This window comes from Calypte anna, chromosome 1, assembly GCF_003957555.1.
Source record: "Calypte anna isolate BGI_N300 chromosome 1, bCalAnn1_v1.p, whole genome shotgun sequence".
In the NCBI taxonomy this organism is placed as follows: domain Eukaryota; kingdom Metazoa; phylum Chordata; class Aves; order Apodiformes; family Trochilidae; genus Calypte; species Calypte anna.
This window is the reverse complement of record NC_044244.1, coordinates 61149764-61162629: the sequence shown is the minus strand read 5'-3', so window position 1 is coordinate 61162629 and position 12866 is coordinate 61149764. Positions and strand designations below refer to the sequence as shown.

Below are 12866 nucleotides of genomic sequence, written 5' to 3'. Positions count from 1 at the left end.
TATAGTTTTCAACTTATTCATCTTACCATCAATCCTCTTACAAGGACTCCTCATGTCAGGAAACATAGAATCATAGAAAGTTAGGGGCTGGAAAGGACCTCAAAAAAATCTAGTCCAACCCCCCCTTCCAGAGCAGGGTCAGCTACAGCAGATCACACAGAAATGCATCCAGGTGGGAAAGACTGAGTCTGCATTAGCACAAATCAGATTAATACAGCTTCTCATCATTTCACCACTCCCTCCAAAAAACCTACACCAACAAACAAAAAAACACCCTAAGCAATAAATAACCCACACTTTGCAGATTCCCCTTCTTGCATCCCCTGACAGAAGGTACTGAAGTCTTTATCTCTGTCAGCTGCTGCTCATTTTTGCTCCTAACCTAATGCAGCTGGCAAGGGACCAGGGAAAGGTAATGCTATGAAAAATACATCAAATGCTTTCAGGACATATTACAGGCAATGTGATTTGTTTTGTTAGGATATCTATTCTTCAACAGCAAAAGATGTACAACGATTCTGAAATGAGTAGGTGTGGACTGTAGCTGAAAGCACGACAGAATAATTGAATTGCCTCTCCCTCACCTTGCCAGAGCTCTCATCTTCAGGTTTACCTTAGGTATGAGCTAATGCACCAGCTACATTTTGATAATGACTTACTTCTGAAGCCCTTGGGTAATGCAAATTTGTCCTCTGATGCACAAAAACCCTGACTGTTGACAACGAGTTGTTGGGATGCTTTTTACAAATCAACAGCTCTCTGAATCCATCCATCTTCCCCTCTGTGAAGTTGCACCTATCACTGCAGCAAACTGTGGCAGCTGGCTTGGCAAAAACTAGGACTGAGAACTGGAGCTGTGACAGCTGGGAGAGAAGGAGTGAGCTTGGTTGATCTCCTGGCTGCTGAGCCTCAGGCCTGCCTTCCTTTGAGTTTAACCTTTGAACAATGAAGATTCATGAGTCATGGGCTGGTTAATGTGAAGGCAGCTCCTCTCTGCCTTCTCCTCCTCTCTGTCCTTGTGTGGTTTGGTTTCCTTGGTGTTAATTGGCTCAAACAAGAATTCCCTTGAGGCTTGGGCAGTTGTATCATCAGCCAGTAATCCAGTAATTCCCTTGGACACAGAGGAGTCCCTCCTGTGCTTCTCTACAACTTCATTTTGCAAGTGTTGCACTCCTCCGTGATAAACCAAATTGATCTCATGTTGTGATCAAAGATGTCCTTGTCCTCAGAACAAACTCCAGCACAGCAATGGTACTGGCTGCACAGTGAGCCAGACATCTGAGTAGCAGAAATCCTCAAGATGTCACCATCTAAAGCAAAAAGCCTTTGGAAATTAAACATTTTTTCTCACAGGGGATGGGCTTTAATATTTTGCTGAAGTAATCAGCACAAAGCATGCCCTGAAAGCCCAAGTGGGTTACTCAGACTTTCACAAGAGGGATAGCAGCTATCACTGGTATCAGAGCTTTTTTGTCATGCTAAGAATCCATAATACAATAATAACTAACTGTTTGTGGTTAAATAAGAAAGCGTGGATTTCTGGTTTTAACATCCCAGCCAACATTACTGGGAAGTAAGGACTTCACCCTTCCTCTTTGACCTCTGATATTTCACCTTGCAATCCCTAAGGTGTGAGCAGACAGGGAACAATTTTTAGCTTCCTCTATATATTAGTCTGTATTAGACAGCAACGACTTCCTATTCTCATAACTGCTGAGTACCATGGATTAGGAGTTCAGAAAAACTGGACCTGTGAAATTACTTGTTAAAATACCCAGTTAGAGGGGCTGAAGATCCAAGTGAAAAAAACTTTCCTGACAGATTTCTCTGAGAACCTTCTCAGGCATAAAATAAAACGTGCAAGGTAGAGGAGTATCATTGCCTGTCAGCATGCTTAAATCTGTAACCACATCTTCTGTGGCATCCTGAGCTGATGTTGATCATGATCAGCACTGATAACACTTTTTCTGTTACATTACAGAGTTCTTTATTTCTAGCATGGTGGTGAGTACCTAGAGGGCACAAAGACCACTGTTCTGAACTGCACATTCTATTCACAGTTTTGGGTATTTGGAGTATTTTCAGCATCACCCTCCTTGGAAAGAACTGGCAAGAGGTGCTGAAAGACTCAAGACCTTTGAAACTTCTCCTAAGGGCTCCAAGTAATGATGTCCTTTAGGGATCATTCCTACAAAAACTGAGCGTGAGTCCTGCTTTACAAGAGTAAAAGATGTTCAAGTAGGTTAATGTGTCTGTGGGTGTAGAAGATGACACCAGCTTCTGCCTCTGTCCTGGACTTCTCCCAGTGCATTGTCCCAGTACCTTGGACTCTGCAGCCCAGTAGAGAAGGAATCACCCACATTTAAAGAAAAGGTTCTGCTTTATAAGCAGCTTTTACATGCTGGAGAGAACATTTTAATTGTACTAAGCCAGCCGATCACTAGATGGCCTCATAACCTCAGCGATATGGGCAGATCCACGCCAGGAGGTGTAATTGCCAGATTTATTTTTAAAAATCTGGCACCCTAAGTGATGCAGGACTTAGGCTCATCACCTCAGGCAAAGCACAAGAGCTTTTCAGACCGCAGCATGCGAAATTTAGGACACTTTGCCCCACAGGGAAGCTAGAGAAAAGCATGTTTGTCACTCTTATTGTCAGAAAATGCTTGTATACGGTGCTTAGGGACGTGGTTTAGTGGTGGGTTTGGCAGCACACTAGGTTAACGGCTGGACTTAATAGTCTTAAAGGCTTTTTCCAACCAAAATTATTCCATGTTTCTATGATTCTATTCCCTAAATCCTGGCAGACAAGACTGGAGATGGGGTAGAGACCTGGTGAGTGCTGTTGGAGAGCTGCAGAGTCTCTCCAGCCTTCCTTGGCTGGAGCAGTCTAATCAAGGCAGCAGAAGCAGCCCCTGCAGGAAGGATGGCTGTGGGGTCACGGACCAGCCAGCCAGGAATCCAGACACCACCTCCACCCCCAGCTTGGCCTGGTTGAAACCCCAGCAAGGGCTCAGTCCTGGGCCCGCCTGGAATGGAAGTGAGCCCTTTCTGGGTGGAACTGAAGGACAGTGGCTGGGCAAAGGGGTAGACACAGGATGGTTTTGTTGCTTTCCCAGTCACAAGCAAGTTACAGACCCTGCCTGGTGAAAAAACACTTTGTGGCCTCAGAGGAACCACCACTGTTTGTAGGCTGCCAGGTGCTTATCTGAAGCAGAGCTGTGCCTCCATGAGTGACAACAACAAAATAGTGCTTCAATGGAAGCCTTCTCCTCGCCTCCACATCTGAGAGAGTTTGGTGAGGAGAGAAGCAAAGGGCTCTCTAGAGCGGTGGAAATATTAACGGGGTGGTTGGAACAGGGGGAAAAGAAATGTGGAGGAGAAGACAAAGGTTCAGCTCACCCAAGGAACAGACCTGGCACCAGAGCACTGGCTGGCTGGTCTTAAAGTACCTTTGATAGGTGTTGGTTTTTCAGGTTGGGAAACCTTGGTGAGGCTGTACCACGTTTGACAGCAGCCTTGATCCGATGTTCAAAAGAAAAAACAAAACCAAAAAAGTTCTCATTTTCATCACCGTCAAGTTTGGAGATTATGGAATCACAGAAAAGTATGGGATGGAAGGGACCTTAAAGACCAGGTAGCTCTGACCCCCCTGCATGGTTGAGGATGCCTTCCACTAGGCGAGGTTGATCAAACCCCCGGACTTGAGCATTCCCAGGGTTACTGTTATTACTCCTTGCTATTATTACTATAGCTATTATTACAGGTTCCAGTTATTACTCCTTTTCCCACTTAGGTTTTTATTAACATTTCAAAACACAGAACGAGTTTCACATTAACGCAAGTCCTTTTAAAAGGTATTTTAAATGAAGCAGGAATGAAACCAGCACATGCCGCTGATCAGCGACTCAGAGGTAGAGAGGAGCAGGCCCAGGCCGCTGCCCCGAAAAAAACCCACACCCCCAAGCACCAAGCTGGCGGTACCGGAGCCGGTACCGACACCCCACGCTCCGCGGATCTGCCGCTTTAAGGGCGGGCGGGCGGGCAGGAGCCCGTCCCTCCCCCGCCCGGCCTCCGCGCAGCGCAGCGGGGCGCAACCCACGGCGGCGGCAGCAGCGACTGCGGCCCGGGGGTGCAGGTACGTGTGGGCCGGCAGCGCCCGGCATCGGTCCCGCCCCGGCGAGGGGCGGTGCGGTCGTGGCCGGGCGGCCCGGCCGGGCCCGAAAGAGTGACAGCCGTAGCGGCTCGGTTCGGCGCGGCCGGGCCTGAATGGGGCGGCTCAGGCTGTGGCCCCGGTGCCGGCCTTCCCCCTGCCTCAGCCCGCGGTTCGCAGAGTGGTGGGTGCTCAGCTCGCCCCGGGATGCTGGAGGGATGGGTGGATGCGAAGTCACGAAGGGGCGAAGCGGGTGGCCTCAGGCCTTGGTTGATCTGATCTGGCTTCCCAGGGTGGGAAACGTGGGGTCGGTGTGGTTAGGCTGTGAAAGGCACCTGCTGCTGTCAAAAAAAAACCAAAACAAAACGTAGGAATTGGGTTTTTTGTTTCGTTGCTATTTTGGTTTGGGTTTTGTTTTTTTTTTTGCTAGGTTGGTGTTTGGGGGTTGTTTTTTATTTTTATTTTTATTTTTATTTTTATTTTTATTTTTATTTTTATTTTTATTTTTATTTTTATTTTTATTTTGCTTGATCTTGTTTTTGTCCCCTTTTCCAAGTTCTGCTTGCTCACTAATTTTATTTCCAATGAGATGGGGAGGCCAGGAGTGCCAAACGCTATCCCGATGCTTTCCTGCACTGAACGCTGAAGCCCAGTTTGGCATTTGGAGCACAGAGCTCTTGGCAGATATTTCCCTACAGTCAATTATTTTAAAAAGAGTAACCGTCATGACAGGCAATGCAGAATACATGCTAGCAAATCTCAGCCTTGCTGGTTTGCAGCAGTTCATGGGGGAAAAAGCAGCACACAGCATTAACTGGCAAGATTTATATCTCTGATTTCAGTTAACTTCCCTTAGGCAGATGGGGATTATATAGCTCCGCCTTTGGGAAGGCAGTTGTTAATTACATTAATTAATTACATGGACTCTGTTGAATGGCATTCTCAAATATGGAAAAATGCAAAACTTTCAGTTGCATCTCTTTATTTGTAATAAAAATACAAAGCCCTCACCCCAGTGATTTAAGCAAAGACATACCTGGCCTGTCAGCCTAAACAGCAAAGTTTGTCAGGGGGAAGTTCATAGCTTTTAGTAAGCAATCAAACTAACACACAGTACTGGTACAAGGAGATATCAGACCCTAGCCATAGCTTTCCCCTTATCTGCTGGTTGTGACATCTTTATGTTCTTTTTGTGCAGATGTCCACATTCCTTGAGTGCCTAGTTAGCCTTGGCAGTGTCTTGTTTTAAGAACAGGACCTACTCTTCTAATTATCTTCAAGACAGAAGTTAGCCTCGTTAGGGCCTTGTATTGTTCACACTGTTTCAGTGGAAAATTACATGTCTCAACTGCTTTGTCTATCCCCCTATTCACTTCTTTCTCAGTTTAATTCTTTCCTGAATTTTACTGCTTAGGAATACAAATTCATCAACATATATTACAGTACCTAGAGGACAGCACACAACAAAAATGCTATTGAACACATAGGAACTTTTACTAAAGATACAAATAAAACCAACATGAAGTAATGAAATACCATATTTTAAGGCTTTGTTTTATTAGCATATTTTTCATACTGACCCTTTCTCTAGTTTTTTTTATTTTTAAGGACAACCTGCACAGCTCTAGATGGCGAAGCTGACCACAGTTCTCCTGTTGTGCAAATTTGACAGGGGTGGGCTAAAGCTGATTTTCTTCATGCATTATTCTGGTTTTTTATGAAAACCACCATGGGAGAGAGAAAACAATTACAAAATAGTGAGCACATCGATCTCCTCTTCCTGAAGTCCTGATAATGCTTAGCCTTGAGGTCACTGTAGAAACATCACTTACATAGCATTGTTTTTCTTTCAGGAATTGTGATCCATCACTATGAGAAACAACAGCCCGTGAGTTTGTTTCCAGCCTTCTTGTACTCATCAGATAAGTTGTACTCCAAGTTCTCCGTGGGGAAGATTTGTCCTTGAGGAGACATGGCCTTCCCCAGCTGGAAGTGCCTCCTCCTTGTGGGCAGGCAGAACACCTTTGCCAGAGCTTGGAGGAGCAGGAGGGGTGGCCCCTCTCTTCGCTGGAAGCGCTGCTGCCACTGGAGCTCTGGCAAGGCTCTGGACCCTGAGGTGAGAGCATTTCTGGAGGAGAACACAGAGGTCACCAGCAGTGGGCATCTCACACCAGAGATACGACTACGCCTCCTCACCCCTCACTGCAGGTTCTGGAGGGAAAAACCTGACCTGTGGCCTTATGGGGACCCCTTCTGGGCAATTTACTGGCCAGGAGGCCAAGCCCTCTCCAGGTATGCAGCATGCATCACCGAAGTTGCTGAAGTCCTGTGTGTTGTGGGCCAGGGTGTCAGACCTAGCTCTGCTTGAGTGATTCCTAGTGATGTGTGTTTGCCTTGTAAGAAAGAGCATTATCCATCTTCCTCCCTGCTTATACAAGTGATACACAATCTCTGCTTTTTCCAGTTTCAGCACCTGCTGTGTATAGAATAACTCATGGCTCATAAGCTGCAGTTTGTTGTCTCGAGTGGCAACGCATCAACAACAGGGCTGAATTTGGGTCAGTGAAAAAGGGGCTGTGTGGTTGCCATCAAAACATAGTGATGTGTTTAATTCTGTCACTCATTGTCAATCCCAACAGCAGTATTGCTATTTTGTCATTACACGTGGGGTAGTTGGGTTGTTTTGTTTGGTTGGTTTTGGAGACAGACAAGTGTAGGGATGTGTGAGTAGATTTATGCTGATGTGCTTGGAGTGATGATTAGCATGAACCATTTTCATCATTTGGGATTCCAGCAGCCTTATTGCCAAGTCCTATTGTGGCTGTCCTTTAGTCATGTCAGAAGCCATGTTTTAGTTTTGTCCACTTACTGTCCAAATGTCTTTAATGTTTCTGATTCCCAGTTAGTCTTTAAAAATCAAATATTTCATTTTGAACAGCAGGAAAAGTTTGTAATTGTTACAGCAAAGAATAAGCTATCAGATATTCCCCCCCCCATAGAGGGAAAGGAAGGATCTGAATTGGGGCTTTGCTGTTTGTCTGCAAGACAGCATAAATAGGAGGGCATTTTTAACCAGGAAAAGGATGAGTCTTACAGTAATATTGTGACTTGATGAGCCTGCCATGTTGATGAACTAGAGCACTCCTAAACATTGCATAATTAAATTATGTAAGGCAATATCTATGTTTTGTTATTGTATGGTTCATATGCCCAGATATTTCAGTACTTTATTGACTGATTTTTTATGCACTTGTTTTGATATACTGGAGATGTCAGAAATTAGCTGCATCATCAGGACAAGTAGAGAAAAAAGGGAGCCTGAAAACATGCTGCTTCCATAACTCTTCTCGTTTCTCATTTGGCATTTCTACAACATCAGGAATCTCCTATTTCAAGCTGTTCCTCTTGGTGTAACCTAAGATGCATCCTAAACCCAGCACAGCAGACAGCAGTCTCCAACAGCAGCGTAATGCACTGTGTGCATGCCAGGAGGTGCAGTCCTTTCCAGCTGTCCTCAGCCACCACAAACATTAGCAGTAACTTGAGAACCACTCAGCTGGAAGCAAGGGACTTGAAGCATTAGGCCAGATCATCTTCTGCAGAAGTTACCACAGGGAAGCCATTACAAAACCAAACATAGCCTTTAGAAGGGGGAATGGAGTGCTTTCTGTGGCAGTCCCATCCCTGTCCCCCATCCTGTTGCTCAACTACAGCCTCTCCTTAGGGAAGTGGAGGCTGCAGGGCAAGTATTGCCAACCAGCTGAGCTGCTGAGCCTCTGCACAAATGTCCTGCCTGGGTGCCCTTTAGAAAAGATGAACATCTTTAGAAAAGAGAACATCTGTAAACATCTGCTTCAAAGTAGCAGATACTGCTGCAGGATTAGAGTAACAGTATCATCATAGAATAGTGTAAGGGACCTTAAAGATTGTCTTGTTCCAAACCCCCTGCCATGGGCAGGGACACCTCCCACTAGATCAGATTGCTCAGAGCCCTGTCCAGCCTGGCCTTAAAAACTTCGAGGGATGGGGCTTCCACCGCCTCTCTGGGCAACCTGTTCCACTGTCTCACCACTCTCAGAACTTCTTCATAACTTCCAATCTGAATCTACCCTCCTATAGTTTGAATCCATTCCTCCTTGTCCTATCACTACCTGGCACCCTAAAACATACCTCAGAAGGTTTCTTGTAGCCCCCTTCAGACACTGGAAGGCTACGATAAGGTCTCCTTGGAGCCCTCTCCCCTTCAGACTGAATAACCCCAACTCTCTCAGTCTGTCTTCATAGCAGAGGTGCTCCAGCCCTCAGATCATCCTCATGGTCCTTCTCTGGACATGTTCCAGCACGTCCATGTCCCTCCTGTAATAGGGGCTCCAGAACTGGACACAGTACTCCAGGTGAGTCAGTTCTTTAACTACCAAATGGTTCATCCATCAAACCCATGTTTTACCAGCTTGGAGACCAGGATGTGATGCCAGACAGTGTCGAAGGCTTTGCTGAGGTCCAGGTAAATGATATCGGTTGCTCTTCCCCTGTCTATTGATGCTGTGACCTTTGCCTAGAAGGCATCAAGGTTTGCCAGGCACAATTTACCCTTGCTGAAGCTGTGCTGACTATACCCAATCACCTTTTCATTACTAATCTGCTTCACCAGTGCTTCCAGGAGAATCTGCTCCATGATCTTACCAGGCACAGAGGTGAGACTGACTGGCCTATAGTTCCCTGGATCCTCCTTTCCCTTTTTGAAAATGGGAGTTATGTTTCCCCTTTTCCAATCAGTGGGGAGTTCACAGGACTGCCATGACTTTTGGAATATAATAGACAGTGGTTTTGCAACCACATTTGCCAGTTTTCCTCAGTACCCATGGGTGTATCCCATCAGGTCCCATGGACTTGTATACTTTCAGGTTCTTCAGATGGTCACAAACATGATCTTCACTTACAATTGTCAGTTCTTCCTTCCAACACTTGCCATTTCCTTCTGTGACTTCAGGAGTGTGTCTGGAGCCCTTGCCAGTGAAAGCTGAAGTAAAGAGGTTGTTGAGAAACTCCATATCCCTAGTTCTCTTATTTCCTTTCTGAGGGGCCCCACACCTTTCCTAGTCTTCCTTTTGCTGCTGGTTGCCAGACCTTACAGGAGAAGGTGATTTTCATTGGAACTGAGCCAGGTTCACTCATGGAATTCATAACCACATACTCACAAGCACCAAGGAATGGTAGGAATGGTAGGATTCCTTATGACGAAATGTAGAACAGGAGGCACGGGATGGATGTCACGTCCTTATCATGTCTCCTGGGTTCCTGGTCTGGGTATTCTGTATCTTTGGTCTTGGTCTCTGCCTTCCTGCTGTGGTCCCTTATTGGCTCAAACCAAATCCAGTTTGAGGGTAGGCTGTCTTTTGTTCTTCCAATCTGGGTTCACAGGGATCTACGTGCCGTTAATACTTGACACTTGTATAAGGCCTCCTCCTGACATTCCTGCTGGTGCTTCTACATCCAGGCATTTCCATCTGTCCATCCATCCACCCACCCACCATCTGCACCAGTCTTTCCATTACAATTCTCTGCACTGGAACCCACCTGCAACAGCTGTGCTGACCAGTAACCCTGCATGAAGAGTCATCCATCAGCCTCCATGCCAGAAGACAACACAAATGTAGAATACTTTCCTATTTCTACTTGTAACAGAAGTTTTGGCAATGGGTAGTAAATTTTATGGCAATTTGCAGTAATTTATGTCCCCTAGGCCTCTTGCCCCTGTCACTTAGGGCCCTTCCCCTTTGCAGAAGATTGTTGAATTTCAAGGCAATTGTTAGAATTCTGAACCCTCAGTAATGACTGCATAATTTGTAGTGCTTAACATAACCACTGCTTGCCAGCTTTCAGTTCTCCATTTCCAACCTACAGGTTTTCCAGCAGGTGTCAGCAACTGAACAAAGATACTTTTTCTGCTTAGTGCTGCTTTATTCTCATGTTTTTGTTGGTACTCACCAACAACATTAAGCAGAAGTATTTGCATCTGTGTGTCTGCTCAGGAAAAAAAAAGAGAAGAAAGTCTTCTTTCTCCCAAGCAGTTGCATAAGCAGTATTTTAGGGCAGTGGCTCGGCCTTGTCCTTTGATGGGTGCAATACTCACTGCGCATACATCTTCATGTTTCTTCAGTCACTTTGTTTTTATTAATTTCTAGAACTCCTTACTTTCCTGTTCTGATGCCAAGAATTTTAGTCACCTTGTAGTCCGGGTCTATTTATTAGATAGATATTAGCTCACCTATTGGAAAAGGAGCTGTTTGAAATGAAACATTGTTTACTACACTTGGTTTCTTCTTTCTTGGGGGGAGGTGGGGTAGAAGTATGAGAGAAAGGTGATGGTTTTTGATTGTTCTATCAGCAGAAACAAATAAGGATCTAGGTAATGGCTGCACATGGGGAATTGTGTTTTTAAGATATAATGCTTCATTACATGTATGGTAAGAGCTCCTATACAGTGTAATGCAAAACTGAGAAATTTGTGCTCTAACAGTTTGGCTTTTTTTTTTTTTTTTTCAGGTACATCCTAGATAATCCATGTGTTGTTAAAGGAAGATCAGTTTTGGATCTTGGAAGTGGATGTGGAGCAACAGCAATAGCTGCTATGATGAGTGGTGCATCACAAGTCCTTGCTAATGACATTGACCCTAGTAAGACCTTTTTGTTTTCATCTCTGTGTAAAAAAATTAAAGAAATATTTTTTAAAGCACATTTAACTCAGGCTTTTCTTTGCTTCATCTGGGAGAAATTCAGGTTCCAAACAGGATTCTAAGAATGCTGAAAAGGTTAATTTTTTTTTTTGCCAGTACTAGAAGCTGGGTTGTACCAGCCTCTCTTGCACTGAGGATATTTCCACAGATACTTAAAATGAATAAACAGCAAAGTTTCTGTCAAGTGTTCCTGTACCAGAAAAGTCCAAGCACAGGTTGCACAAAGGCTTCTGTAGGACCACAGCATTTTCCTACACTTTGTTATGTTGGGACTTAGATTTTGCCTTTTTTTCCCCCGACTTAGTTTTCCCATAACTGACTTATTAATGCAGTTTATTCATAATTTAATTACTCATTGGTTAGGGAGGAAGTATATCCATAGATTAAGGCAGTTGGATATTCTGGTTTTATTTGTGATTGGTGTTCATTTGTATCCATTCCAAGAATATTTCTTCCCTGTGTCATGGTGCAATGAGGACAAAATTCCATCACTTTATGCCAGATTTTGCCCCATAATGTAAACTGTGGAAGTCCCTAGATAGGATACACAAACATTTAAGAGACAGATGTGTCAAGGAAATTTGTAAGGGGACTGAACAGCAGAGTCCTAAAATGTAACTTGCATTTTACTTTGACTTCAGTTGCAGGAATGGCAATGATCTTGAACTGTGAGTTGAACCACATGAATCCCTTCCCCATCACCATTAAGAACATCATTAATTCAGAGGCTGGCAACTGGGACCTAATTGTTCTAGGAGATATGTTTTATGATGAACAACTTGCTGATGGTCTGCATCACTGGCTGAGAAAATGCATCAGGATACAGCAAACTGAAGTGCTCATTGGTGACCCTGGCAGGCATCAGTTTTTAAGCCACAGCATTCACAGCCATTTGCACAAAGTTATAGAATATTCACTTCCTGAATATACTAGACAAGAAAACAATGGATTAACATCAAGTATTGTCTGGAGTTATCAGCCCACAAATAGCTTAGAAAACTGTTGAAGCTCACTTCCTAAAGAATTTTGTCTCATGTGGTTGGCTTGTTTTTGTAAGTATGTAAAATGAAAATGAGAATTAAACATAGAACATATCTCTTGATACAAAGTAGATTACTGTGCTTTCACTGTACTGATTTTGCTCCCTTTGAGGTAAAAACTACATGAAACCTGTATTCAAAGGGGCTGAGCTGGAGTGCAAATCCAAAGAAGAGTTACATGTAAGAGTTTGCATGCTTGATGTTTTTCATGTATATTCATGTCTTGCTCTCTTACGCTATTGTGAAATGTTCTGGACATCCAGCATACTGCTGCAGGAAGAAGGCAGTGGCTGAAAGATTACTGGCACTGCTTTCACAGATTCTTGCAGCCAATTTACAGAGAAAATTATTGCTGTTCTTCGTAAGACTCTCTGCTAGATTACTAGAGCTCATACTATGCTCAACTTAAAGTGCCTTGCTCTTTTTCTGGATATCTCTTCTAAATGTCAAAGTAACTAATTTAAATCTCCCCTTTCCCCTCTGTAATAAAAATTTACCCTTCCTTGAGGCTGCCAGAGTAATTATTTAAGAGTTGTACACAATTCTAAAATATGCTTCTTAAAGTTTTTTTTCTAAATGTCTTTAATAAGTGGAAGGTGACTAAATAGTAATAGCTATCAGGTAACTTCATCTCTAGAGAGAGGTCACACAATCTGCATTCCCTCATTTTGCAGAGGTAAAACCCACAAACTATCACCATGGGAAGCTTGAGAGGGATGAAGAAATCTTTCCTGCGGTGATGTTTCTGAACAGAAGGTAACTAAATAAAAACAGGGAATAAAAGTTGGATATAATTAGTCTCTTCCATTGATGAAATGCTGGACAGCAAGTTCCAGAGTCATTCTTAGCTACATCTGCCTAGGAAGAACCCTCTGCAGGCTAAATAATAATTAAAAAAATTTTTTTTGATCCAGAAGGAAGAGGCTGTAAATGCAT

The 12866-nt window shown here is 44.0% G+C and overlaps 1 protein-coding gene across 2 annotated transcripts; it reads left to right on the top strand.

Moving 5' to 3' along the window:
• The first annotated feature begins 4053 nt into the window (after nucleotides 1-4053).
• On the top strand, nucleotides 4054-12426 carry ETFBKMT (electron transfer flavoprotein subunit beta lysine methyltransferase). 2 transcript variants are annotated; one of them, XM_030468851.1, is made up of 4 exons: nucleotides 4054-4138; nucleotides 6007-6445; nucleotides 10700-10830; nucleotides 11532-12426. In XM_030468851.1, the coding sequence occupies exons 2-4, from the start codon at nucleotides 6126-6128 to the stop codon at nucleotides 11894-11896; spliced, it is 816 nt and encodes a 271-aa protein (XP_030324711.1). In that variant the 5' UTR covers nucleotides 4054-4138; nucleotides 6007-6125; the 3' UTR covers nucleotides 11897-12426. The 2 variants fall into 2 exon arrangements, with proteins under 2 accessions (XP_030324711.1, XP_030324720.1); XM_030468860.1 differs by lacking the exon at nucleotides 4054-4138 and adding an exon at nucleotides 4213-4337.
• Nucleotides 12427-12866: the final 440 nt, after the last annotated feature.

What these genes read in the sequence shown, in the direction of transcription:
- ETFBKMT (XM_030468851.1), top strand. Translation starts at nt 6,126, where the DNA reads ATGGCCTTCCCCAGCTGGAAGTGCCTCCTCCTTGTGGGCAGGCAGAAC. An exon ending in GGAGGCCAAGCCCTCTCCAG is followed by an intron (nt 6,446 to 10,699) that starts GTATGCAGCATG and finishes TTTTTTTTTCAG; the next exon opens with GTACATCCTAGATAATCCAT. An exon ending in TGCTAATGACATTGACCCTA is followed by an intron (nt 10,831 to 11,531) that starts GTAAGACCTTTT and finishes CTTTGACTTCAG; the next exon opens with TTGCAGGAATGGCAATGATC.